The following is a 25,570-nucleotide window of genomic DNA, read 5'->3' as shown; positions in this document are numbered from 1 at the left end:
TACTCTCAAGTATATATAGAATCCATTATGTTTATTCCTATCTTTCTATCTATCATCTGCTGCATGTTAACTAAAGAACTGAAAACTGTCTTTCAGATTCTTCCCTCATACTCTTGACAAATCTGTGGTTAATGTGATACTAAGACATAGAAACAGTAGTCACAAAGACTAATCTCACGATCATAATCTATCTTTTGGTGGTGGGCTTTTTTTTTTTTCCTGCAGGTCAATTATCAATTTGCATCCTACTGCTTACAAATTCAAAAGATCAGGGCATTAGTGCATCCCTTTCTTCCTTTCAAGATTTTTAGGAAATGACTGTGCATTATCTAATGGAAATGTTGTAACAGTCTCCCCCTTCCAAAGTAGGTCTCTTTGCCCTAAATTCTAGCGAATATCTGGAAACACAAACCTCGAACAGGTTTATCATTAAAAAGGCCAGGTCAGCTCAGAAAGAATTGGCTCAGAGAGAAGGAGCATATTTCTTTTTGTCTACAAAGAGTTAATCAAATTGTCGAATGATAACCATGCTCACCAGCGTATCTTGCACAGAGTTAAGAAAGGAATTATCTGTACCTTAACAGAGAAGGCTACATTCAGCAATGATTATACTAACTAATCCCATGGACGGCATGTGCTCATTGAGCTAGTTCTGCTCCATTTCTGGCTTGGAAAAGTAACAGTGTGTTTAAAACGTTCTTTATACTATGTAATAAGTAACAGTGTTAAAAAGAGTTTAAGCTGGGCCTGGTGGTGGGAGCCTGTAGTCTAGCTAGCTACTGTAGCTACTCAGGAGGCTGAAATAGGAGCATCCCTTGAGCCCAGGAGTTTGAGGCTGCAGTCAGCTATAATCGTCCCACTGTACTCCAGCCCAGCCAACAGAGGGAGACCCTGTCTCTCTTTTTTTTTTTTTAGATGGAGTTTTGCTCTTGTTGCCCTAGCAATGGTGCGATCTCAGCTCACTGTAACTTTCGCCTCCCGGGTTCAATCAATTCTCCTGCCTCAGCCTCCCGAGTAGCTGGGATTATAGGCGTTACAGGGGCGCGCCACCACGCCCGGCTAATTTTTTGTGTTTTTAGTAGAAACAGGGTTTCACCATGTTAGCCAGGCTGGTCTCAAACTCCTGACCTCAGGTGATCCGCCCGCCTTGGCCTCCCAAAGTGCTGAGATTACAGGCGTGAGCCACTGCGCCCAGCCAACCCTATCTCTTAAAAAAGAAAAAATATTTTAGGAGCCTTTACTACTAAAAGACATGCTAGCTAGCTACATGCTATCGAGAAAAATCTTCCCTTTAAATAAATTCAGATATCTTTTTCTTTTAAAACATCTAATGACTTGAGAGTATGCTTTCCAACTCATCCATGTTGATCGATTCCTCCTCTATTTCAGTTTGGTTGCAAAGTCAAACTTAAGAAACAGCGGTTAGACCTAGGAACGTTTAATCTACCTTTTCTTCAAAAGGTCAATTTCAACTATAAAAGAAGGTAGAATGTGGTGTACTGAGAAGTCTTGAGCACGTCATCATTCTCAATGGTCAAGAGATAAATACAATGGCTAAGCAGGCTACCAGGTAGAAAGTAAGAGCTGGCATGATGGAGCCAGGATATCAAAAAAGGAAGCAGAGAGTAGTAGACTGCAACAGAAAAACAGATGGTCCCCGGTGACAAGGAAGAAAAACATGGCAGGTTTAACAAGAGAAAGAAACCAGGAAACTGCAGAAGATGGAAGTGGCAACACAGAACTAAAGTGGCAGCCTAGACATCTCAACCTCTGATTAGCTAGAAAACAAGGCCCACCTCAAGCATCTACAGTGTTGGCTTTGATTTGGTACTATAACTTCCTATGCAAGACATACTCCCACAATTCTGAGACCTTTACTTTTTAGAAAGACAAATAAATAAAACCTTTGGGCCAGGTGCAGTGGCTCACGCCTGTAATCCCAGCACTTTGGGAGGCCAAGGCAGGCAGATCACCTGAGGTCAGAAGTTCAAGACCAGCCTGGGCAGCATGGTGAAACCTCGTCTCTACTACAAATACAAAAATTAGCCGGGTCTGGTGGTGCACATCTATAATCCCAGCTACTCGGGAGGCTGAGGCACAAGAATCACTTGAACCTTGGAGGCGTAGGTTGCAGTGAGGTAAAATCGTGCCACTGCACTCCAGCCTGGGTGACAGAGCAAGACTCTGTCTCCAAAAAATAAATAAATAAAACTTTTGAAAACCAGAATAATGATAGCAGGGTATAATTTGTGTGCTCCAAGCTAGGGGTTGGCAAACTATGGCCTGCAGGCCAAATCCAGGAAGTCACCTGTTTTTGTATGGCTAAGAGTGGTTGAAAAAAAAAAAATCAAAAGAATAGTTTGTGACAGGTAAATATTACATGAAATTCAAATTTCAGTGCCCATAGATACAATTTTAAACACAGCCATGCCCATTCATTTATGTATGGTGTGTGGCTGCTTTCACACAATGATGGCAGAGTTGAACAGTCCCCAAATTATCTACTATCTGGCCATTTACGGGACGTTTGCCAATGCCTGCTTTATAACAAACTGAACACTTGATACGTTTAGCTGTTCTCACTATAAAGAACTTGTAAGCCAAGTATTTCTTCTGGAAATTTTTCTTTAGATCATACTCCTCTCACACAGCCTGCAGAGGACACACAGGCTTTCAAAGCTAACTGAGCTCCAAAAACCAGAAGACTTAAAAGATCTTGCCTTCCGGCTGGGCACAGTAGCTCATGCCTGTAATCCCAGCACTTTGGGAGGCCAAGGCGGGTGGATCACAAGGTCAGGAGATCGAGACCATTCTGGCTAACACGGTGAAACCTCGTCTCTACTTAAAATACAAAATATTAGCTGGGCGTGGTGGCATGCACCTGTAGTCCCAGCTACTCGGGAGGCTGAGGCAGGAGAATGGTGTGAACCCGGGAGGTGGAGCTTGCAGTGAGCTGAGATGGCCACTGCATTCCAGCCTGGGTGATGGAGCAAGAATCTGTCTCAAAAAAAAAAAAAAAAAAAAAAAAAGAGAGATCTTGCCTTCCAATAAATGCATTACCAAAGACCCATCAGTTTGGACTTATTTTCTAAGCCATAAAGAGAGATCTTATTAATGTCTACAAATACAACTCTTATTTGTACAAACAGAGGGTATGGCAAAGACCACTACCACATACATGGCAAAACTCAAACCTAGTGATGTATTTGGTTGGAGGGTGTTCCTTAAGTATTACAGCTTTAAAGGCATGGCCCCAGAATACAGGATTTATGGAAGGGTGTCAACAAATATTTTATAACCTATCCAGCTCATGTCCAGAAAAACATAAAAGCAAATGCTCTAAAAAGACTGGAACGTTACTGATTCTACGTAACATGAGTATGAGTCAGGAAAAATACTGCCAATCCAAATGTTTAAAATAAAAAGCAGCTACGTAATTTGAAAGTAGTATATTTGAAACCTGTTTACATCTTCAGAACATTCCTGGCCTGATGATTAGATAGCAAAATCCATCTGTAAAGCTGACTGTGAAGTTACCAAACTCAACCATTATTTTATTATAATTTGTTAAAAACTCTGCATCCAAAGGATTACAAGTCTAACAACAAGAAAAAGCACAAAAACAATTTGTCAAACCATGGGCCTCCTTTGAGTAGCAAATAGCAATTTCTAACCTCTGGATAGCATCTAGATACACCCTTGTCACCATGAAGCTAAAATGACCCAGTTAACAATTGCAGAGAGTTGCTGAAATGAGGTATGGCTAGAAAAATGAAAGTCAGTCTGGCTTTAAAAGCAAAAGTCTACCATTAAACTAATGAAAGACTGCTCTGAGCACAGTATGTCAGGAAAAGGCAGGCACTCTGAGATCACCATCTTTGTACCTACATAACTGTCACTAGCTAAGAATCGCTGTGCAAAAAGACAAAAACACACAAAAGGAAACCAACAGATAGTACCGTTTGTATAAGAATATGATGATATTTTAATGCGAGGGGGATGGGAGGCAGCAAGAGAACACACACACCACACATCCTCTGGGAAAATGATCTCTCAGACTCACACACTGAAATGTTTTTAATCAAAGACCGATACAGTAGGAATGCACAAGGAGTGCAACGTAAAAAGAGATCATCGATGTAGCTAGTGGCTTCAGTCACAGAAATAGCAGGTGCCCCCACTGATACAGCACCGCGGGGAGACCGTTATTAAATTATACTGAACGGCTCCGCTCCGGCCCAGGCTAGGGAGATGAGTGCGGGCGAGAAATGCAAACTCATCTGTGACTTGACCCAAGGGGCGGCCCCGTGAACATTCCCTTAAGAGGGCGAATGCATCTCAAAGTCACTCTCAACCGTGTCCAGCCACGCCCTCCCGCAAGGGAGGCCGCTAAAGTTTTGCTCGAGAGGGGAAACTGAGGTAGAGGTGATTTACATGGGTTGGCGGAAGGAAACCCAGGCAAGCCCTAGTCTCCCGGGACCCGGAACCCCGAAGCCGTGGCTGGGGCGGGGATCCCCAAGGGGCAGGGGGCGGTCCGGAAAGCGGGTTTAGACGATCCGGCTCGAAATCCCCTCCCCCGCCAACAGCGTCGCCCGCCGGAACCGCCGCCCGGTACCTCTCGATGACTGAGGCCACCAGCTGCGGCAACTCCTTCATCTCGAAGGCGGAGTAGGACGCGGACAGCAGGGGCCGCACAGCCACCTCCCAGCCCGGGGTCGTGTCCGCCCCCGTTGCCGGGGTCCCGGGCGCCGGAGCCGCTGCCGCCGCCTCTTCGCCGCCGCTCGTCGCCATCTTCCGTCGTACTACTGCGGCTCCCTCTGGGGGCTTGCCACCGGCCCAGCGCCGCCTCCCGGGAGGGGGGCGGAAGTGACGCAATCTGTCGCGTCAGACTGCGCGCCGCCGTCATGGGTCAAAAACGCAATGCGCGGAGCGGCCTTTGCTCTCACCGGGGTCGAGCCGCTGCAAGGGAACTGATTGGAGACGCTGCGCCTGCTCAGAAGGTAGCGCAGCTGGGAAAGGCAGGAGAGCGTTAACTTCTGAGCCTGCGCGGTGGGAGTTGCTCAAGCAGGTGGTAGCGACTTGGCTTCCGGGCAGCGGGGAAAGGTGAGTTTGGGGCATGGGTTCAGTGGGCAAGTCTAGGGCAGCAGAGTTGACTACGCCTCGGCGAATAGAATGGCCCTGACCTGGGACAGCTAAGGACAAGAGGAGGCCGAAGCCTAAAACGCTTTCACCTGCTTCTTCCCCTGCCTAGATCCCCCCAATAGTAATACTAAAGCACGCCATAGCTTACAAAGCTTTCTCCCTCTCACACCACCTTTTAATCACTGATCCATATTCCCTTCGCACTCAAATCTCGTTTGGATTGCCTTCATTAACAATCTGACCGGCTCGTACAATGCATCCCTCTTTGCAGTTTGCCACGTATGGTTACGTGTTCCCCTTTTTTCTACTGGCAAGCAAAGAATGTAAGCTTTTATTCACAGGAGATGTCTGAGACTTTTGCCGGTAAAGTGATCTGGCTACAAGATCTAAGAGGGAAAAGCAGTTTGCTCGAGGAAAGGTATTCGTGCATTAAGAACAGTCCTATGTGTGAGATATTGGTGGACGGCTTCAAGCTCTAGGCCTGTGGCCTACAGCCGGCCTGAATAAGACTTGGAAGGAACTGTGAAGACGGTTTCAAATTCCTAAAGCCCTGAAATTCTCCCCCAAGTTTAGGAAGAGCTTTTGTTCTTGGTGTGTAACACTGATAAATGAATTGGTACCTAGTGATTAATCTGCACTTTTATTAAGATATGACATACTTTACCTTTTTTGAGACAGGATCTTGCTCTGGCGCCCAATAGCCCAGGCTGGAGTGCAGTGGCAGAGTTGCAGCTGGCTGCAGCCTCTACCTCCCTGGCTCAAGCCTCAGCCTCTCCAGTAGCTGAGACGATACAGGTGCAGGCCACCACTCTTATTTTTGTTTGTTTGTTTGTTTTTAAGAGACAGGTCTCCCTACGTAGCCCAAGCTGCTAAGTCCTAGGTTCCTCCCACCTTGGACTCCCAAAGTGCTGGGATTACAGGCTTGATCCACTGCGCCCAGCCTGCATCTTTACATTCAAAATAAAATTCAGTCAAGTCAAAGACGGTCTTGGAGGAAAATGTGGCTTTGATGACAGCAGACCGAGTTTTCCTTCAGTGTCTACTTACCAGAGGATAATAATAACAGCAAGTTTCTTAAACATAAAAACATCAGAAATGAAAAAGAACTTTCCATAACACTATAAATATTGCAGTATTTCAAGATACTGAACCAGAGCCCTAAGGAAAGGCTGGAGACCCAGAATTTTATAATGGCTTTGGGACATGAATTTTATTTTAACCAAAGGACAAAATTAATCTGCAAAGGCTGTCTTGGAGAAATTTCAGGAAATAAAAGATCAAATGTATCTGCTGTCCTCCCTTCCCTCTCCAAGAGAATAAAAGGCAAATGCAAACTATCACAGGGAGATTTTCACCTGTACTTAAATTATTTATTATATACTTTATATTTCTGGTTAATAGATTTGGAGAGAGCACTCCAGATAAAGAACTTCCTTTATAAATGCCACATTTATTTCAGTACTGGAGGTTTGGTCTTGTGTTGCCACAAAGATTTGGAATGGCATCTATGTTATAAATTTAGATGACAAAAGAAACAGACTAATAAAAGACTTCTAGATGAAACACAAGCTTCTAATATTCTGGTCCAGAGAATAAGATAGAAACTAAAAAACAATAAATAACTTTTATGAATTAACTGAAGGACTTAAAATACTAGTTCCATTCTAATCCCAAGTGTCTACCAAGGAACTGAAATTTAAAACGATAAAAGATATGATACAGTCATGTTACAGGGAATTCAATGAAGTAAAAATGGCAGACATTGATGAATGGTATGGTTTAAAGATTTGTGTAGAGGTAGTGATGAGGAGGCCTGCTGGGAGCTGGAAAAGTTCTATACCTTGACACAGTTTTGCTTACATGGATATACACACACAGTAGTCACTGAGCCATGATTTGTACTTATGATTTGCACACTTTGGTGGTTGTAAATTGTACGGCAATCTAAAAACAAATGAGGTCAGTGTGCCTCACTACAGGAGCTTCAAAAGCAATAGACAGCACATCTCTTTTTTTTTTTTTTTTTTTAAGCCATCTAATACAGAGTTGCTTGGAATAAATCCTAATAGATACAGTGTTTCTAGAAACAAGTAAATGAATAAACCTTAGCTGTTACCCCCTAGGAGCCAACAGATGTCAATCTGTTCTCAAGCTTTTACAAAGTTACAAGAACAAGTAATCAGTGCATATTTTGTTGAAACTCCTACTGCAATACTGAAAACTGCAAATGGAGAGCAGCTCCTTTTTGGTAATTCACAACAGAGTTAGTTTTCAAATTACCAAGAATACAAGGAATTAAATTAGAAGCCTAATTCAATTTAGAATTATGAGACATTATTTGTAACCCACAAGTATTATTTTTCCCATGATACTGAACAATTCACCTGGTATGAACTTAAAAGGAAAAAGAAAATGCTTATTGCAGCCTTCTTGCTTTAAGAGCGAAAAAGAAACAATTTTGCTAACTGTGGAGGGACTAGAATACAATGTCACTTTAAGATTTACACTCTCAAAAGTTTTGACCTATCAGATTGAGAGCCAGAGAGACAGACAGACAGAAGGAGAAGGATAAATCAAATGTGGTAAAATGTTAACCTTTGGGGGATCTGGGTAGAGGGGATCTGGGAATTATTTGTACTATTGCAACTTTTCTGTAAGTCTGAAATTGTGTTGTCAAAAGTCAAAACAGTTTATAAATACTTTATCATCCATTTGCTTTATAATTAGGTACAGAGTATGATGACAGAGAGAGCCTACTGTATGCCAGATACTTAACAGAAGGAATGTAGTTTACATGTAAACTCTGGGAAAAGTGGAGCCAAATGATTACACTGTGTATATCCTTTAGCACTGTTAGGGGTGGGGACATGGGGAGTCAGTGCGCAGAGAGGGACTGTTCTGGTCTCCTTGGAAGCTATGTGCCTATAGTAAAAAGCATGAGTAAGATATCACATCTCCTAACTCCGTAACAACCAAGCAAACTTATAACAGCATTTTAACTTATATCACCTTTTTTATAGGAGCGGATATATATTCCAGCAGCATGAGTATTTTAGCCCTCTTTGCAATTGCAGTCTTCATTCATTATCATCAATAAACTGGCCTCTGGTTGATTGATCTAGTCGAGTTCTTATTTTATCACAGCACATGGGATATATGATATCATCAAAGCCATGATGTGAACAAACCATGAAGTATAATGGAGTCTGTATGAGTAATTGTGCCTTTTAATTATGGTTTTAGTTTGCTTTCTTGACTTTCATTCATTCAGATTGCACATTAGGGGACAGAGAAGAGGGTGCTTCAATATAAACCTTTGACTATGTTACAAACACACCTTCCTAAATGTTCTTAGTCTCTATCCTGGAAAAGTCACCTCAGTATCATGGATCAGAAATATATAAAAGCCTTAGTGCTGGTGGAAAACAGGCTTCTTCGTTGGTCAGTCTCAACTAACTTCAGACTCTGATTCCTAAAAAAAAATGGGAAGGTGGGTGTATACACAACCTTTATGTTATAAATTTCTTACTGGAAAGGTGGCCTAAATATTAGACTTCCCCGAAAGAGTATTCAGTCTCATAAAAATCTCTAATGGAACAGCACTTAAGAATTTCAACCATGTGACCACTAAAACTGGTGTAGATCCATTACCTCTCACACAGGCGCTCTCCACAATAGATTAAGTGATAAAACCAAGCTGCAGAAGATTATATTACCTGAAGAGATACCAAATTGTTCAGTGGTGACTTCTGGGAAACATGGTGGGGGAGGTTTTGAGGGGGACGCTCATCTTAATTTGGGGACATTGTTAAAAAATGTTTTTAACTTACATAGTCTTTTTAAAATAAAGAACTTAGCCACAAAATCAAAACAGCTGATACATATGAAGCACCACTATCTCCATTATTGAAAGGTTGCTTCAAGAATGCTGAATAGTTTCAGGTTACATTTTACAAAAAATGAAAGGGCACAGGATGTTGTCTACCTGTTTTAATTATGGAAGGATAATTGTCAATTTTTAAATAGTAAGATAGTTATAAAGAATAATGTTTTCCAAAGCAATACCAAAGAGATACTTTTCCCTTTTAGAATAGAAATTATGGTACCATGCAGCTTATTTCCCCATATTGATCAGGTGAGAATTTGTTTTAAGGAGTAAAAGAGTTTGTCAGACCTGGTGTCCATGGCATGCCAGAGAGGCAGACTGAACTATCTCTTGGCATTTCCATAAATATACAAAAATTAGCCAGGCGTGGCGGCACACGCCTGTAGCCCCAGCTACTTGGGAGGCTGAGGCAGAAGAATCGCTTGAACCGGGGAGGAAGAGGTTGTGGTGAGCCGAGATTGCGCCACTGCACTCTAGCCTGGGCGACAGAGCAAGACTCAAAAAAAAAAAAAAAAAAAAAAAAAAGAATTATTGGGGCCAGGCACGGTGGCTCACGCCTGTAATCCCAGCACTTTGGGAGGCCGGACAGGCAGATCAGCTGAAGTCAGGAGTTCGAGACAGCCTGGCCAACATGGTGAAACCTTGGCTTTACTAAAAATACAAAAATTAGTCAGCCGTGGTGGCACACTCCTGGAGTCCCAGCTACTCGGAAGGCTGAGGCAGGAGGATTTCTTGAACCCGGGAGGTGGAAACTGCAGTGAGTCGAGATCAAGCCACTGCACTCCAGCATGGGAGACAGAATGAGACTCTGTCTCAAAAAAAAAAAAAAAAAGAAAAAAATCCCTTAGTAAGTCACCGAAGTCTTAGAAATTTGGGAAACTAGGGACAAAGTTCCTAAGTGTTCTGGAGAAGGTACAGCATTTGGGGAACTATTTGTCAAGGAGCAACTTCATGTCTGGGACAATAGGGAATTCAGAAAATGGTCCCTGAGACACAATATCTGAAATAATAAAGGGGTGTGGTATATCACTCAGGAAGTTACGTGGTGAGCAGCCAGGATGGTTGAAGGTCCTGAGTAGCTGAAACCAATAGGGAAGACTTTATGGAGGAGTTCAGATTGGAGACAAGCCAGATTTTAAGCAGGGAAGAAAACATTCCAAGTAAAGAAAACAGAATAGTTTCATGATTTAAAAGCAACTTTTTTATTTGCTGATTTTTGAGACAGGGTCTCACTGTGTCGCCCAGGCTGGAGTGCAGAGCATGATCTCGGCTTACTGCAATCTTTGCCTCCCAGGTTCAAGTGATTCTCCTGCCTCAGCCTCCCGAGTAGCTGGGATTATAGGCATGCACCACCACACCTGGCTAATTTTTTTTTTTAATTTTATTTGGTAGAGATGGGGTTTTAGGTTTCACCATGTTGGCCAGACTGGTCTTGAACTCCTGACCTCAAATGATCTGCCTGCCTTGGCCTCCCAAAGTGCTGGGATTATAGGCATGAGCCACCATGCCTCGCCTAAAAGCAAAATTTTAAATAATTAGGAATCAGGAAATGAGTCTGTTGATTCTGATGATACCTTGTGTAATAGGCTCTTTAAAAGTATAGCAATTTATGGGCCAGGTGCAGTAGCTCATGCCTGTAATCCCAGCACTTCGGGAGGCTAAGGAGGGAGGCTAACTTGAGCCCAGGTGTTCAAGGCTGCAGTGAGCTATGACTGCGCCACTGCTCTCCAGCCTGGGTGACAGAGACCCTGCCTCCAAAAAAAAAAAAAGCAATTTATAAAGGCAGTGAAATTACAATTATGAAATTTTCAAATTGAAAGATGCCTTACAGAGCACATAACTTGTACCCACATACAAATAATGAAACTAGTTCAGATTAGGTAGCTTACATTAAAGTCTCTAACACTTAAATTAGGAATTATTTTTTCTATCAGACTTTGTTCCAGAAACTATTTCAGTCATCTTTATGAATACATGATATTCAAGATGCAGTAGTTGAGCCTTTATCAAAATATCTCATGTACCCTATAAGTATATATACCTACTATGTACCCACAAAAAAATTAAATAAAAAACTTTAAAAGATCCATTAGTTGAAAAAACAAGTAACAGAATTAAATAGCATCATCTCATTTAAGAAAACATTGTATACAAGAACAAACACTAGATTACCAGTGCGCATATACGTAATTAATGAATACTGAAACAAATTAGTTTTTGTTTTTGAGACAGGGTCTCACTCTGTTGCCCAGGCTGGAGTGCAGTAGCATGTTCATGGCTCACTGCAGCCCCGACCTCCCAGGCTCCTGAGTATCTAGGACCACAGGCACATACCACCAGGCCCGGCTAATTTTTTTTTTATTTTTTGTAGATAGGGTCTTGCTATGTGGCCCAGGCTGGTCTGGAACTCCTGGGCTCAAGAGATCCTCCACTATGGCCTCCCAAAGTGCTGGGATTATAGGCATGAGCCATCATGCCCAGCCAAATCTTTTTAAGTGAAACACTGTAGGGGCCCCAGAATTAACCTAATTAATGAAGACAGAAGAGGTAAGTCAAGGAATACACAAAAAAACAAGGAATGACAAGAAAGCAAACAGATCAGAGAATTGAGAGAGGAAACATAGTCTCAGCATCCATTGGTGGAGACTGAGCATAGCTGCTCAGAACCAAATGCTGTTTTAAGATTAAGGAAAGTTGAGAACTAAGAAAAGATTTAAATTGGACTATGGCATTAGCATTAACTAAGCACTGGGCCAGGTGCAGTGGCTCACACCTGTAATCCCAGCACTTTGGGAGGCCAAGGCCAGCAGATCACTTGAAGCCAGGAGTTTGAGACCAGCCTGGCCAACACAGTGAAACCCCGTCTCTACTAAAAATACAAAAAATTAGCCGAGCGCGGTGGCACATGCCTATAGTCCCAGCTGCTTGTGAGGTGGAGGTTGCAGTGAGCCAAGATCATGCCACTGCACTCCAGCCTGGGCGACAGAGAGAGATTGTCTCAAAAAAAAAAAAAAAAAAAGCACCTGCTTTGAGGTAACTTTGATTACAGATGAAATACAGAGAATTTTACTAAAGGACAAATAACTTCCCTCCCAGTAGCTTCTTTCAGATTCTGACACACTGGTAAATAAAAACTAGAATCTTGCAGGCTAACCTTGCACATATGTATGTAAGACAGTCAGAATTCCAGCCAGGCTTTCTCAAAACTAGGGCAGAATTTTTTTAACTTGTACTTACTCTCTTCTCCCAGGTTATATTAAAATATGCCTTGGGTGAGGATGATAGAAGCCTGTTTTTTTCTGGAGATTCTTAGACATTCAGTCACTCAATATCAAATTGACAATTAATAAAATGGTTGTCATTTCCTCTTCCTTCTCTGCCATAATCTACCATCAGCATATGACCACAGAAAGATGACAAATTTTTAGATAACCTGACCAACCCATACATGATTAAACTGACATGTTTCCTTACTAAAATAAAATACACTTACTCCATGTCTTCACTGCTTTTATCCCTTCTAATGTGAAAATAGCCTCAAAGTGATCTTCTAAGACACAAAAGAGGACTTAAACAGTGTCATTTTTCACTTGCTTTATTCAGACATTTGAGTGTACCTCTTTCACCACAGGGCTAGAGATGGTCTACTCTGTACACACATTTCACAGTAAAGAAAAATTCTGTCATTCCCCAACTCTATGACCAAGGAAAACTTTTGGGATTTCTTTAATTTGTAGCAGAGACACAGCGGCCTAGCCAATCAGCAGTGCTATACACACAGTATGCCAGTTTCCCACCCCTACCCTTTCTCCTCTTTTTTAAAGCTTCAAAGGTTAGATCAATAAGACTTAAAATTTCCTCATTTAAAGAGAAATATGATGAGCCACATGTTAATTTATATTAAAAACTAAAAATAAATAATGGGGTTCTTAAACAAGGACATTTTTAACTAGGTTATGATTAGACCAGCCTGTGGGTGAAATGAGAGATTATCTCTTCTCCCTGGAAACGTCTTCAAGGCTCAGACAATTCAGTAGTTTTTAAAAGGCCCCAACTCACACATCTCAGGTGAAAAGTATAGGCAATGGGCAACAAACAAGACGCTAGTATGCACTTGGCTTCTGATGAACTGAAACAAAGATTTGGTGGCCCAGCCTAATAAATGACAGCATGAAACCAGAGGTTTAAAGTAAGTTTTGACATCACATATAGATCCCTCAACCCTAAGTTACTTTGGAGGGAAGCCATGAGAGGCTGGATCAGTCCTCAAGACTCAGCTCAGGATGGATCCTATTTCTTCCCAGTGCAAAACACCAAATGCACCTATACGGTGGAGTCGGCAAGGAGAGTTCCCCTCTTACTTTGAAGCAAGAGATGGAAAAAGTCAGAAAGATTTCTAGATAAAATTGGGAAACACAAAAGGCAAAGTAAAGTCAATTTAAACAGGCCTCACAAAAATCAGCCGGAGTTCTTTTTAAAAAAACGAAACAAAACAGAACATTCATGGATGGGCAAAGAAAGGAAACAATGCAGAGGCCTTTGGACTTCAAGGGAAAGCCCATCAGGGTTCTCTGAGATTCTCAGCTGAGAGTTCTGTCTCTCTCCAAGTAGGATTCTGCATCATGTGTATCCCAAAAGGAGTTCTACGTGAAGGTCATCCATCTTCTTCCCTACAGCTCTTAGCTGAGCACTGACACACGCACACACACACACACACTCACTCTCACTCTCTCTCTCTTCACCAATCCACCAAATGCAGCTGTAGCTGCTTATCTGACCCACACTCCCCTGGCTCTCCACTTTTAGGCACAGTCTTTGGTCTTTATCGCCAGGCCCGATTCAGGAGCTTCACCTGTGCCAGTCTCTTAGTGATCATGGTGGCAAAAACCAGGCCAAAGAGGACGCTGCTGATTAACACGTAGTCATAGTCATCCTTCAGAACGTCAAACTGCTTGGATGGGTAGACTCGAGTTTGGTAAATGTCCAAACCATAGGCCACAACCTGGAAGGCAGATGGAATAAGAATTAGGGAAGAAACAACCAATGATCCACCAAGGGTGAAACAGGGCAGCTGTGGGCTCTACTCACCAAACAAGTGGACTCCAGACCCGAAGGAGCTGTGTAGATACCTCGCATTCGAGAAACTGTCTGATTATAGTTGATGAATCGCTCTGCGTGTATCTGTACATCTGGAGAATACGGGATTAGGTTCTCCTCTCTGCAAAACACCAGCCGGGACAGGCAGGGTGAGCACTGCAGTAAAGGGATCTCTTGGCTGCCCTTCCTGAGTCCTAGGAGGTTTCCAGGCTACATATCTAGCCTCAAATCTCCTAGGAGGTCTGCTTGCATTAGGTAGTTAAAAATTTAGCAGCTGAATGTTCGGAAGGACTACAAGAAAGGTAGCTCTCTGGAGAGTAAGACTGAGATCTAGATTCCTACTTTGTTCTAAATCTGAAAAGAACATACAGATGACTGGCACTTCACACCACAAGAGGAAAGCCGACCATTTTAAAGCCAACACACTGAACCACTAAGCTAATTCCTGCTCTCCATTCCAGGGTGCCTCTCGATCCCCATTTCTCTGAAACCTGATTATCATCTTGTGTCTTTTCCTAGCTTTAATCTCCTCTCTCTCATATACTTCTCCAAAACACACTCCTCTCCATTCCTCATGCCCCTAGGCAAAGAAATTCAGGATGGAGGTAAGAAAACCCGACGAGATGGTGGTTGTTAATACAACAATACCAACAGTGAACAAGTTATTGGCTTGCCCACGTGATCTGGCCCGAATTACCTCAGTGATCTCATTTCCTAGCATTGCCCTCCGCGAGCTCACCAGACATGATCTCAGGGGATTTGCATTGCCTGTTCCCTCTGCCTAGAAAGTTCTTCCTCAGATATCTACACAGCTAGCTCCTTCACCTCCTTCAGGCCTTCACTCAAAACGCACCTTCTCAAAGGGGCTTTCCTAGGCCACCTCTCAAATTACACCCACGCACATCCCCGTCCCCACTTCCTAGCTCATTCCTGTTTTACTCTCCTTAGCATTTGAGTACCTAACATAGTACATATTTTGTTTATCTTATTTATTTATTGTCCATTTCCCAGCAGACTGTAAGCTCCAGGAGGGCAGGTGACTTTTTCAGACTTGCCACCTGCTACATCCCCAGCCCCTAGCACAGCATGAAGGCACACGGAGACCAAGAACCAAGCTTAATCAGTGAGGTTAAGTTCTGTAAGGCCAGAGCCTTCAGCACTGCCCATGAGGGTCTCACCTGCTTTGTTCTGTTGGGATCTCGGGGCGGCGGGGATCCAGCAAAGCCTTAGGAAGGGAAAGAATTGCTCCAGAAGGTAGTCCAACTACACAGGAGGAAGTGAATGTTCACACCAATCCAGTGTCCAGCAACGGCCAGTTACAAAAATGTCATTATTGCAGAAATTTAAATAAGAATTTAAAACAAAAAATGGGTCAATGAGGCTCCCTTATATAGCCAAAAATAACAATCCAATAATATGCATGGGTCTGAATGAAGGTTCTCACTTTTGAAGGCACTGGTTTCTTAACTTTCTGAGACACCAGAAAATAAACTTCTAGAATCAAGATATGGATAATGATGAAAGAGAAAAATGTAGAAGGCCACTTGGATTTCCTCATGCCTCTCCCCCATCCCTGCCATACCTCCTCCCAGCAGGGAGTCTCCTTCCTGTTGAGCAAACGCAGCTGTTTATGCAGCTGCGGTACAGTGGCCAGGGAAGACTGGAGGACCAGGCATGATCGATCATAGCACCAGTTTCAGTAATGGTGATTAAAGCTGATAAACTGCCAACAGGGCTGGCTTCTTCATATTTAAGAATTCAATAGGCCAGGAGTGGCGGCTCACACCTGTAATCCCAGCACTTTGGGAGGCCGAGGCAGGCGGATCACAAGGTCAAGAGATCAAGACCATCCTGGCCAACATGGTGAAACTCCGTCTCTACTAAAAATAAAAAAATGAGCCGGGCATAGTGGCACGCACCTGTAGTCCCAGCTACTCAGCAGACTGAGGCAGAAGAATCGCTTGAACCAGGGAGGCTGAAGTTGCAGTGGGCTGAGATCACACCACTGCACTCTAGCCTGGGTGACAGAGCAAGACTCCGTCTCAAAAAAAAAAAAAAAAAAAGCAACAGCAATGCCAAGTGCCCATCAGATCTGAGAGTCCCAAACATCTTCGGTAAAATCATCTAAACACAGGAACCTATTAACCACTAAGTCCTAAGTCCTGGGCTTAGGTTACATAAGGATGAGATTTTAGGGCTGGCGCGGTGGCTCACACATATAATCCCAACACTTTGGGAGGCCAAGGCAGGCGGATCACTTGAGGTCAGGAGTTCAAGACCAGCCTGGCCAACATGGCGAAACCCCATCTCTACTAAAAATACAAAAATTAGCCAGGCATGGTGGTGCATGCCTATAACTACTTGGGAGGCTGAGGCAGGAGGATCATTTGAACCCAGGAGGTAGAGGTTGCAGTGAGCCAAGATCGTGCCACTGCACTCCAACCTGGGCGACAGACCCTGCCAGTTTTTGCAAGCTGTCAGCACAGGCTAGCTATGTTAAGAATGCTATCAGGAACTGACTTTTTGAGCTAGGTGAAAATGCCAAATAGAGAGATAGTATATCAGAAATGAGGACTGAAGGCCAGGCAGCCAGGCACGATGGCTCACACCTGTAATCCCAACACTTCAGGAGGCCAAGGCAGGAGGATCACTTGAGCCCAGGAGTCTAGACCAGCCTGGGCAACATGGCAAAACCCTGTCTCTACAAAAAAAATTTTTTTTAATTAGCCAGGTGAGCTCAGGAGGATGAGGCTGCAGTGAGTCATGATCACACCACTGTACTCCGGCCTGGGTGACAGAGACCCTGTCTCAAAAAAACAAAGAAAAGATGAGGACTGAGAGAGAAGTGGTCACCTCCATAGGCGGCAAAGATGAACTAAGAAACTTTTTGCACTGATCTATAGCCCTCCTCACCACCTTTCCCTTACAGGTGGTTCAACAGGGCTCTGCCAGCAATGTGTCCCTTGCTCTGTCCTTAAGTGTGGTTGCCCAAGGGAACCCAGCCATCCCAGAGGCTCCCCAGGCACTCACTCAGCAGGTGTCGGCTGGTGATACCCCGTTCGGTGATGGTGGCCTCCATGGCACTGATGGAGGACGGGAAGATATAGGACTGCTGGAGGACCTGGGGCAGCTGGGGGCGGTCCAGGGAGCTGAAGGCGGTGGCGTTGTATTGCTCAGTGCCCTCATAGAGCTCCAGTACGGTAAACTCGTTGCGCCGAGCCTTGGTGTTCCAGTACTGGTACTGCAGGGATAGGAGGAAGCAGCTCAGGGCTTAGCAGCTGCTTCAACTGGAAAGGGAAATTGCATTGGAAGGCACCCCTCTAATTAGCTACAGATCCATGAAGGAAAACCATTAACTAGCACCTCACTTTTCTTCCTTACTATCAAGTTTACTAACTTTCAAAGTATTTTTATCTAGGCTATCCAAAGTTCACCACAAAACAAAGGAAATTCTCAAGAGTCTTAGAAACCATAATAGTAGCTAACCTTTGAATCATTACTAGGTGCCAGGCATTATTCTTTGCTAGACTGAAGTTGACTGTTATTATCCCTATTTTACCAGTGATGCAACACACAGCGTGTACATAACTAGTTCAAGGTTATACAGTCAGGAAACGGAAGAGGTAGGGTTAAACCTAGGCAATCTGATTCCTGAGCCTGGCGCCCTAACCAGCACGCTTTGCTGCCATCCAGGGAATCTGAGATCCTAAGAAAGCCAAAACAGCAACTGGGTTTCTGGAGAGGACTCAGGAAGCAGGGAGACCTCTGGAGCTACCTTGTGTCCCTGGTAGTGACCGCTTACCACCACCCAGTTCTCTGAATGCACGATATGGACAGGGCCCTTGGCTTTCTTCTGCACAGAGGAGTGGATGATACGCCCAGTGACGCCATCAATGAGGAAGATGCCAATAAAGGTGCGCTCATGGTGCGCGTCTGTGCTCTCCGTCACCACGGCCAGCAGGTTGGGGTTCAGGCTCTGGAGAGAGAGAGAAAAGCTCCCTTAGAACCACGATGACTCATCACACATTCCATTCCTGTGCTGTGAGACCAACCTGGAGCTCTACAGCCTGGCAGAGGAATCAGGGTTTCTGGTGAAAAGGGCTTCCTGTTTGGAGTTTCTCATCACTGCACTTGTTTTATGTGCGTTGGGTACTGGGTGCCATGCCAGGTACCTTGTATTTTATCTAATCCCTTAAACAGTCTTGCAGAGTAGCTATTATGGTCCGCATTTTGCAGAAAAGTCCCAAAGTAGTTAAGCAGCTTCTCAAGTCACAGATAGCAAATGGTAACCCAAGATAAAATCCAGGTCTGCCCACTCATTGACCTAGGGACAAATGCTGCAGTGATATTTTTCTTTTGAGGGTCACCACCGCCCTCCCCATCGCTAAATCCAGTGGCAAAGTCTTGGCCCTCATCTTACTTGACCCACTAGTACCACGTGATGCAGGTGATCACGACCTCCTTGCGACATTTTCTCACCTGGCTTCCAGAACATCCCTGCCCAGCACTCCTTCTACCTTACTGGCCTCTCCTTCTCAGTCTCTTTTGGAGGTTCTTCCACATCTGCCCAGTTTCTTCATGGTGGAACACACCAGGAAGCTCTCAAGCCTTGAGCATTTCCATCACACTCACCCTCGTGGTGATCTCAAGCCAATCTCATGGCTTGAACACCATTTATGGATGTTGGCAATGCCCAATGTATATATCCAAACCAGATACTCCTTTGAACTCCAGACTTCACTAAGAACTATCTCAGTATCTTTTCTCAGATGTTTCATCTGAAACTTAACATGGCCCAAACTGAACTGTTCTAACCCCTGCCTAAAATCTGCTCCTCTCTCCTCCCCAGCCAGTCGTGACTCCATACATCAGTGGCTCAGACCTAAAGCCTCGAGTCATCCTTAACTCCTTTCTCTGTAACACACATATACCTGCTCTTGGCTCTACCTTCAAAAGTACCCAGAACCTGATCCCTCCTTGCCACCTCCATGCTACCAGCTCAGCTCCAGCCATCAGCACCTGGATGACCCCACAGCCTAAATGGTCTGCTTTCCTCCTCACCCCTCTACAGTCTAATCTAGGTCAAATGAGCCTGTGGAATCTCAATCACTGATGTCACTCCTCTGCTGAAAACTCCCCAGTGGCTCTTCACCGTGCTCCAAAGTGAAGGCCACGGTGGTGGCCTGTGATCTGGCCCTGTTGCCCTCTGCCCTCAGCAGGCCTGACATGCCTCCTCACTCATCATCTTCTGGTTACCTGGTCTTCTTTCCTGTTTCTCACACACACCAGGGGCACTCTGACTTTTCTCTCTGGAAGGCTCTCCCCGCAGCTATCCACGCGACTCACTTCCTCACTCAAGTCCACTCACTCCGTGCCACTTTCTCACTAAGCCCCTCCTTAGCCACCCGATTTACACTGTACCCGCTTTCCCTCTTCCCGGCTTTATTTTTCTCTGTAGAACTGGTCACTTTCTAATACACTATCTAATTTACCTATTTATTTTCTTTATTATTAGCCTCACCCAACTATGATGAAAGCCTCACAAGGTGAGGAAGTTTTGTCTATTTTGCCCATTTTATATCCCAGTGTCTAAATGAGTGCCTGCATCCAGCTAGCACTCAAAAAATACTTGCTGCTGGCCGGGTGCAGTGGCTCACGCCTGTAATCCTAACACTTTGGGAGGCCAAGATGGGAGGATTGCTTGAGCCCAGGTGTTCAAGACCAATCTGGACAACACAGCAAGACTCCATCTCTAAAGAAAATAAAATAACTGCCCGGGCACAGTGGCTCACACCTGTAATCCCAGCACTTTGGGAGGCCAAGGCGGGCACATCACGAGGTCAAGAGATCAAGACCGTCCTGGCCAACATGGTGAAACCCCATCTCTAAAAATACAAAATTTAGCTGGGCATGGTGGTGCGCACTTGTAGGCCCAGCTACTCGGGAGGCGGAGGCAGGAGAATCTCTTGAACCTGGGATGTGGAGGTTGCAGTGAGCCAAGATCGTGCCACTGCACTCCAGCCTGGCGAAAGAGCAAGACAGTGTCTCAAAAAAAAAAAAAAGAAAGAAAGAAAATAAAATAAGCCATGGTGACATGCACCTGTTGTCCCAGCTGCTTAGGAGGCTGAAATGGGAGGACTACTTGAGCCCAGGAGGTCAAAGCTGCAGTGAGCTGTGATTGCACCACTGCACTCCAGCCTGGGCAACAGGGCAAGACCCTGTCTCAAAAAAGAAAAACAAAAAAAAAGTCAATAGCACTAATAATAATGTTAAGTATGTGACAGGCACTATTCTAATCAGTTTACATGTTATCATTAATCTTCAAAACAATCCTCTGACGTTGGTGCTATTATCCCCATTATACTGGGGAAAATTGAAGCTCAGGCAGCCTAAGAGATGAACAGCTAGGCCATCGCAGAGCCAAGTCTTAACTCAACAGTCAAACTAGAGGCTTGCACTGTGTTGCACTGGCTCATGCTTAGTGATCCAGCTTTACCATCAAGTTCCGTGATCTCTATTCTATGACACCCCCTCCAAGTAGGTCTCTGCTGTACCAGAGGGTGTAATTAATGTGCATTACTACTATCATTACAATCTCTCCCACCACAAGTTTTGCAGCCCACTAGTCACCTCAATCTCCCTCTCTTTAACACTAACTAGAGTGTTGGAGCACAGAGATGGAGGTTCTGATGGCTCGACCATGGTTTAACCCCAGAATGCTCTATCAGTACTACCACTAGTAATAAGAGCTGGGCTAGGGACAGTGGCTCAAGTCTCTAATCCCAACACTTCAGGAGGCTGAAGTAAGAGAACTGCTTGAGGCCAGGAGATAGAGACCAACCTAGGCAACATAGCGAGACCCTGTCAATACAAAAATAAAAAATTTAAAAAAAAATTTTTTTTGAAGAGAGAGTTTTACCATGTTTCCTAGGTTGAACTCTATCTTCTACAAAAATAAAAAATTAAAAAAAAAATTTTTTTGTTTGTTTGGAGACAGGGTCTCACTCTGTCTCGCAGGCTGGAGTGCAGCGGCACAACTGCAGCTCACTGTAGCCTCAACCTCCCCAGGCTCAGGTGATCCTCCTACCTCAGCCTCCCGAGTAGCTGAGACCACAGGCACACACCACAATGCCCAGCTAATTTTTTTTTTTTTTTTTTTTTTGGGTAAAGACAAGGTTTCAGCCACGTTGCCCAAGCTGGCCTCAAACTCTTGGACTCAAGTAATCCACCCACCTCGACCTCTCAAAATGCTGGGATTACTGGCATGAGCCACCAAGCCCAGCCGTTTTTAAAAAATTAGCATGGCATGTGCCTGTGGCCCCAACTACTTGGGAGACTGAGATGAAAGGATTGCATAAGCCCAGAAGGACGAAGCTGCAGTGAGCCATGACTGCATCACTGCACTCCAGCCTGGGGAACAGAGCAAGACTCTGTCTCAGGAAACAAACAAACAAACAAAAAGGTCAAAAAAGTAAGAGCTAACATCTGTTGCTTACTTACCATACGCTAGGCACTGGGCTAGGCATGAACATCTCATGTGATCATCAAAACAAGCCTAGGAGGAGGGTATATTATCCCCATTTCACAAACAAAAATTAAGGCTCAAAGGGATGAAATGACTTACTCAAGGTCATAGATCTACCAAGTCCTACAGCCAGACTTGAAGCCCTTCTTTTCCTGATTCGAAAGCCCTTGCTGTCTACCAGACAGCTGGCTGTATGTACCTTGTAGAGCACACTGCGGTCCCCCATCACACGGCCCTGGGAATGAACATGCTCACTGCTGCGTTTCCCCTTCACCTTGACAATCCGCTGTACTTCTGGAGGAATGGTCAGCTCCCAACTCAGCTCAGTGGTGAGATCCTAGGGCAGGGGCAAAAAAAGCCTGTAATCAGGAGGGTACACTTAGAACTGAAACAGCTAGAGTTAGACACATCCTGCAGTTCATTATCTGAGGCCTTTGTGCAGGAAGGAACAGAGATCAGAACTAGAAAAATGAGCCAGGAGCAGTGGCTCATGCTTGTAATCCCAGCACTTTGGGAGGCCAAGGTGGGAGGATCACTTGAGGTCAGGAGTTCAAGACCAGCCTGGCCAACATGGCCAAACCCCATCTCTACTAAACATACAAAAAATTAGCCGGATGTGGTGGCAGGCACCTATAATCCTAGCCACTCAGGAGGCTGAGGCAGAGGCTGCAGTGAGCTGAGATCACGCCACTGCAGTCCAGCCTGAGTGACAGAGCAAGACGCAAAAAAACAAAAACAAACTAGAAAAACGGCAATAGAGATCTAGTTTATGAAGAAATTTCAGAACTCTCGGTTTGATTAAGATAGATACTAGACCGGGCACAGTGGCTCACACCTGTAATCCCAGCACTTTGGGAGGCCGAGGCGGGTGGATCACCTGAGGTCAGCAGTTTGAGACCAGCCTGACCAACATGGAGAAACCCCATCTCTACCAAAAATGCAAAATTAGCCGGGTGTGGTGGCGCATGCTTTTAATCTCAGGTACTCAGGACGCTGAGGCAGGAGAATCACTTGAACCCGGGAGGTGGAGGTTGCGGTAAGCCGAGACTGCACCACACTGCACTCCAGCCTGGGCAACAAGAGCGAAACTCCGGCTCAAAAAAAAAAAACAAAAAAAAAAACATAGATAATAAAGTCAGTAGGAAAGGAGGCGAACGCTCAATAGTATCCCGTTGTTTATCTGAGTAGGAAGTATGCAAGGAAAATTTACCATTTATTACTAAACTCCAAGATCCCTGTATACTGGGGCCAGCAGTGAATGTCTAAGCTAACAGGGACCTCAAAACATTTCGTGTATGATTCTTTATGGCCACAAAGAAACCAACCAATAAACACTCATGGTTAAATACATTATTATACATCCATCCTATGGAATTATGCGGAGCCCTTGTGGGTGGAGACAGGAGGTAGTTACTGGCAAAGGGCACAAGGGCCTTCTAGGAGTTGGTGCTATTCTGTTTCCTGATGTGATCACCAGGTACACAAGTGTACTCCCTTGGTGAGGGTTCACTGAGCCATACCTCATGATTTTGCACTTTTGTCAATATTTTTCTGTAATAAAAAACTGAAGTTGACAAAACAATGAGGTAGAAAACCCATTACATGAAAAAAGCAAATTTCATAAGAATAAATATAGGTCAATTGCATGTGAATGAGAAAAAAAAATAAAATGGGCCAGGCGTGGTGGCTCACACCTGTAATCCCAGCACTTTCGGAGCCTGAGACGGGAGGATCACTTGAGGTCAGGAGTTTGAGACCAGCCTGGTCAACATGGTGAAACCCCGTCTCTACTGAAAATACAAAAATTACCCAGGCATGGTAGCATGCACCTGTAGTCTTGGGAAGCTGAGGCAGGAGAATCGCTTGAACCCAGGAGGAAGGGGTTGCAGTGAGCTGAGATTGCGCCCCTGCACTCCAGCCTGGGTGACAGAGCGAGACTCTGTCTCAAAAAAAAAAAAAGTATGAGCCACACACGTGTGTCCACACAGCCGTTGATATGGAATCATAAATACACAAGGACAGTGGAAAGAGGCACAGCAAACTGCTGACAGGCTTTCCACCTGGGGAGGGGAAGACCGCTGGAAATGGGGCCACAAGGGTCTGTTCACATTTTGCTTGTTCACCTCTCTGTATCAATGGACTCTTTTACAATGAGAATATACTCATGTATTACCTAAATTTTTTAAATAATGAAAGTTATTGATAATAAGCCTTCATTGCCACAACCTTCTTTGAAAACGTAGGAACTCACTAAAACATCCCCAGAGAGGAAGGTCACCAAGTGAGGGCAAAGGCAGCACACTCCCTTGTGGTCCGGGACTCGCGCGCACAGCTGGCTCACTTCCCACAGACAGCTCTGCCTGCTTTGTCTTCCTTGGTCATTGTTCACTCAGATGATGTCCTCAGGACTCTAGATTCATGACACCCACACTCCAGTTCACTCCCCTGAATCTACAAAACTGTCTCTTTCAAGGTCCTCTTTTTATTAACTCGGAAGGACGATTTTTTTTTTTTGCATTCACAAGGGTAAAGGATGTGTCTTCTGGGCAGACCATTTCCAGTGCTGTTCATGCTAAGGTTAGCTGTTACAAACGTCACAAAAGGGCGCTGCATTTTCAAAACAACAGCACCTCCAACTCAGATGGCATTTACCACGTGCCAGGCAGTTTTATGTGATTTATGTGTTGAACTCTCACGACGACCTTATGAGACAGGTACTTATCACCTTGTTTGACAGATAAGAAAACAGAAGGCCAGAGCCCAAGGTCACAAAGTTAGTAAGTGACAAACCTAGGCTTCCAATCCAGCAAATTGGGACTAAGCTGTTGAACTCTATGCCCCTCAAAAGGCCTTACGGGACAGGATGGGAGAGCTGTTTGTGAGTGCACACCACAGAGTACTTCTCCAAACAGTCCTGCTAACAAGGCCATGCCAGCCCCTCGTGAACTTCAGAGCTGGACTTCAGGGCCAGCGTGTATCACTGTTTACAAGAGTTGGTCTCAAGTATGTGAGGATTAAAGCAAACTGACCCCCTTTCTAGAAATAAAATTCAAAGCACACATTCTATCACGGGTTGGTCAACATCATCGTCATATAAAAGTACAACTTATTACTCAACCCACATTCCTACCTTCTACCCTCCCAAGAATGGAAAAAAAGTCCCATCTCTCTGCTATAGAAAAAGAATGGGGCCGGGCACAGTGGCTCACCCCTGTAATCCCAGCACTTTGGGAGGCCGAGGCAGGTAGATGGACAAGGTCAAGAGTTTGAGACCATCCTGGCCAACACAGTGAAGCCCTGTCTCTACGAAAAATACAAAAAAATAGCCGGGCGTGGTGGCGCACGCCTGCAATCCCAGCTACTTGGGTGTCTGAGGCAGGAGAATCGCTTGAACCCGGGAGGCAGAGGTTGCAGTGAGCCGAGATCGCGCCACTGCACTCCAGCCCGGGCAACAGTGCAAGACTCCGTCTCAAAAAAAAAAAAAGAAAAAGAATGTGGAATGAAAGCTCCACAAGGGCAGAGATTTGGTCTACTGTGCACCACTCTGTCCACAGCACCTAGAACCCTATCTGCCATGTAGTAGCTGCCCAACAAATATGAACAAATGATTGACTTTGTATCAGACATCAGGATTACGCTAATCTAAGTTTACAGTAGAATGAGTAGCATAATTCACTTCTTAGCCAAATGGCCAGGAAACACCCGCATCTCATCCACAAAGGGTCGTGCCAGGACACGCCTTCCTACCTTTCGAAGCCGATATCCACATAGGCGTCCCTGCTCTGCATCCACCAAATAGAAGAAGATGGAAGGGGCAAGCTCATGTAGCTGTCGCAAGACATTCCGAGTGGCTGGAAAAGCTGTGACCTTGAAAAACCCAGAGAGCCCAAGGAAAGAGTTAGGAAATTTCCCCATCAAAG

General features: G+C 44.6%; 2 protein-coding genes and 1 long non-coding RNA gene across 14 annotated transcripts in view; 1 reads left to right on the top strand and 2 right to left on the bottom strand.

The window, feature by feature from the left end:
* UBR4 (ubiquitin protein ligase E3 component n-recognin 4) overlaps nucleotides 1-4,846 on the bottom strand; it is a 146,166-nt gene extending 141,320 nt beyond the window's left edge. For all 9 annotated transcript variants that reach the window (XM_032759101.2, XM_032759105.2, XM_032759109.2 and 6 more), the window contains exon 1: nucleotides 4,616-4,846. In XM_032759101.2, coding sequence (XP_032614992.1) covers nucleotides 4,616-4,791 — 176 coding nt within the window. In that variant the 5' untranslated portion in view covers nucleotides 4,792-4,846. The remainder of the gene's footprint in view (nucleotides 1-4,615) is intronic.
* A 45-nt stretch (nucleotides 4,847-4,891) lies between these two features.
* LOC116812999 (uncharacterized) overlaps nucleotides 4,892-25,570 on the top strand; it is a 30,407-nt gene continuing 9,728 nt past the window's right edge. Inside the window, exon 1 of the long non-coding RNA XR_004370863.2 lies at nucleotides 4,892-5,103. This is a non-coding gene — a long non-coding RNA (uncharacterized LOC116812999). The remainder of the gene's footprint in view (nucleotides 5,104-25,570) is intronic.
* Nucleotides 12,608-25,570, bottom strand: part of EMC1 (ER membrane protein complex subunit 1) — a 32,792-nt gene continuing 19,829 nt past the window's right edge. For all 4 annotated transcript variants that reach the window (XM_032759099.2, XM_032759097.2, XM_032759098.2 and 1 more), the window contains 7 exons: nucleotides 25,398-25,517; nucleotides 21,850-21,987; nucleotides 17,928-18,101; nucleotides 17,156-17,366; nucleotides 15,304-15,388; nucleotides 14,117-14,246; nucleotides 12,608-14,030 (listed from right to left, as the gene is read on the bottom strand). In XM_032759099.2, the coding sequence (XP_032614990.1) occupies nucleotides 13,851-14,030; nucleotides 14,117-14,246; nucleotides 15,304-15,388; nucleotides 17,156-17,366; nucleotides 17,928-18,101; nucleotides 21,850-21,987; nucleotides 25,398-25,517 (1,038 nt within the window). In that variant the 3' untranslated portion in view covers nucleotides 12,608-13,850. The remainder of the gene's footprint in view (nucleotides 14,031-14,116; nucleotides 14,247-15,303; nucleotides 15,389-17,155; nucleotides 17,367-17,927; nucleotides 18,102-21,849; nucleotides 21,988-25,397; nucleotides 25,518-25,570) is intronic.

This window comes from Hylobates moloch, unplaced genomic scaffold (assembly GCF_009828535.3).
Source record: "Hylobates moloch isolate HMO894 unplaced genomic scaffold, HMol_V3 SCAFFOLD_9, whole genome shotgun sequence".
In the NCBI taxonomy this organism is placed as follows: Eukaryota; Metazoa; Chordata; class Mammalia; order Primates; family Hylobatidae; genus Hylobates; species Hylobates moloch.
Note: the sequence above shows the minus strand (reverse complement) of the source record. Positions and strands in the feature narration are given on the sequence as shown.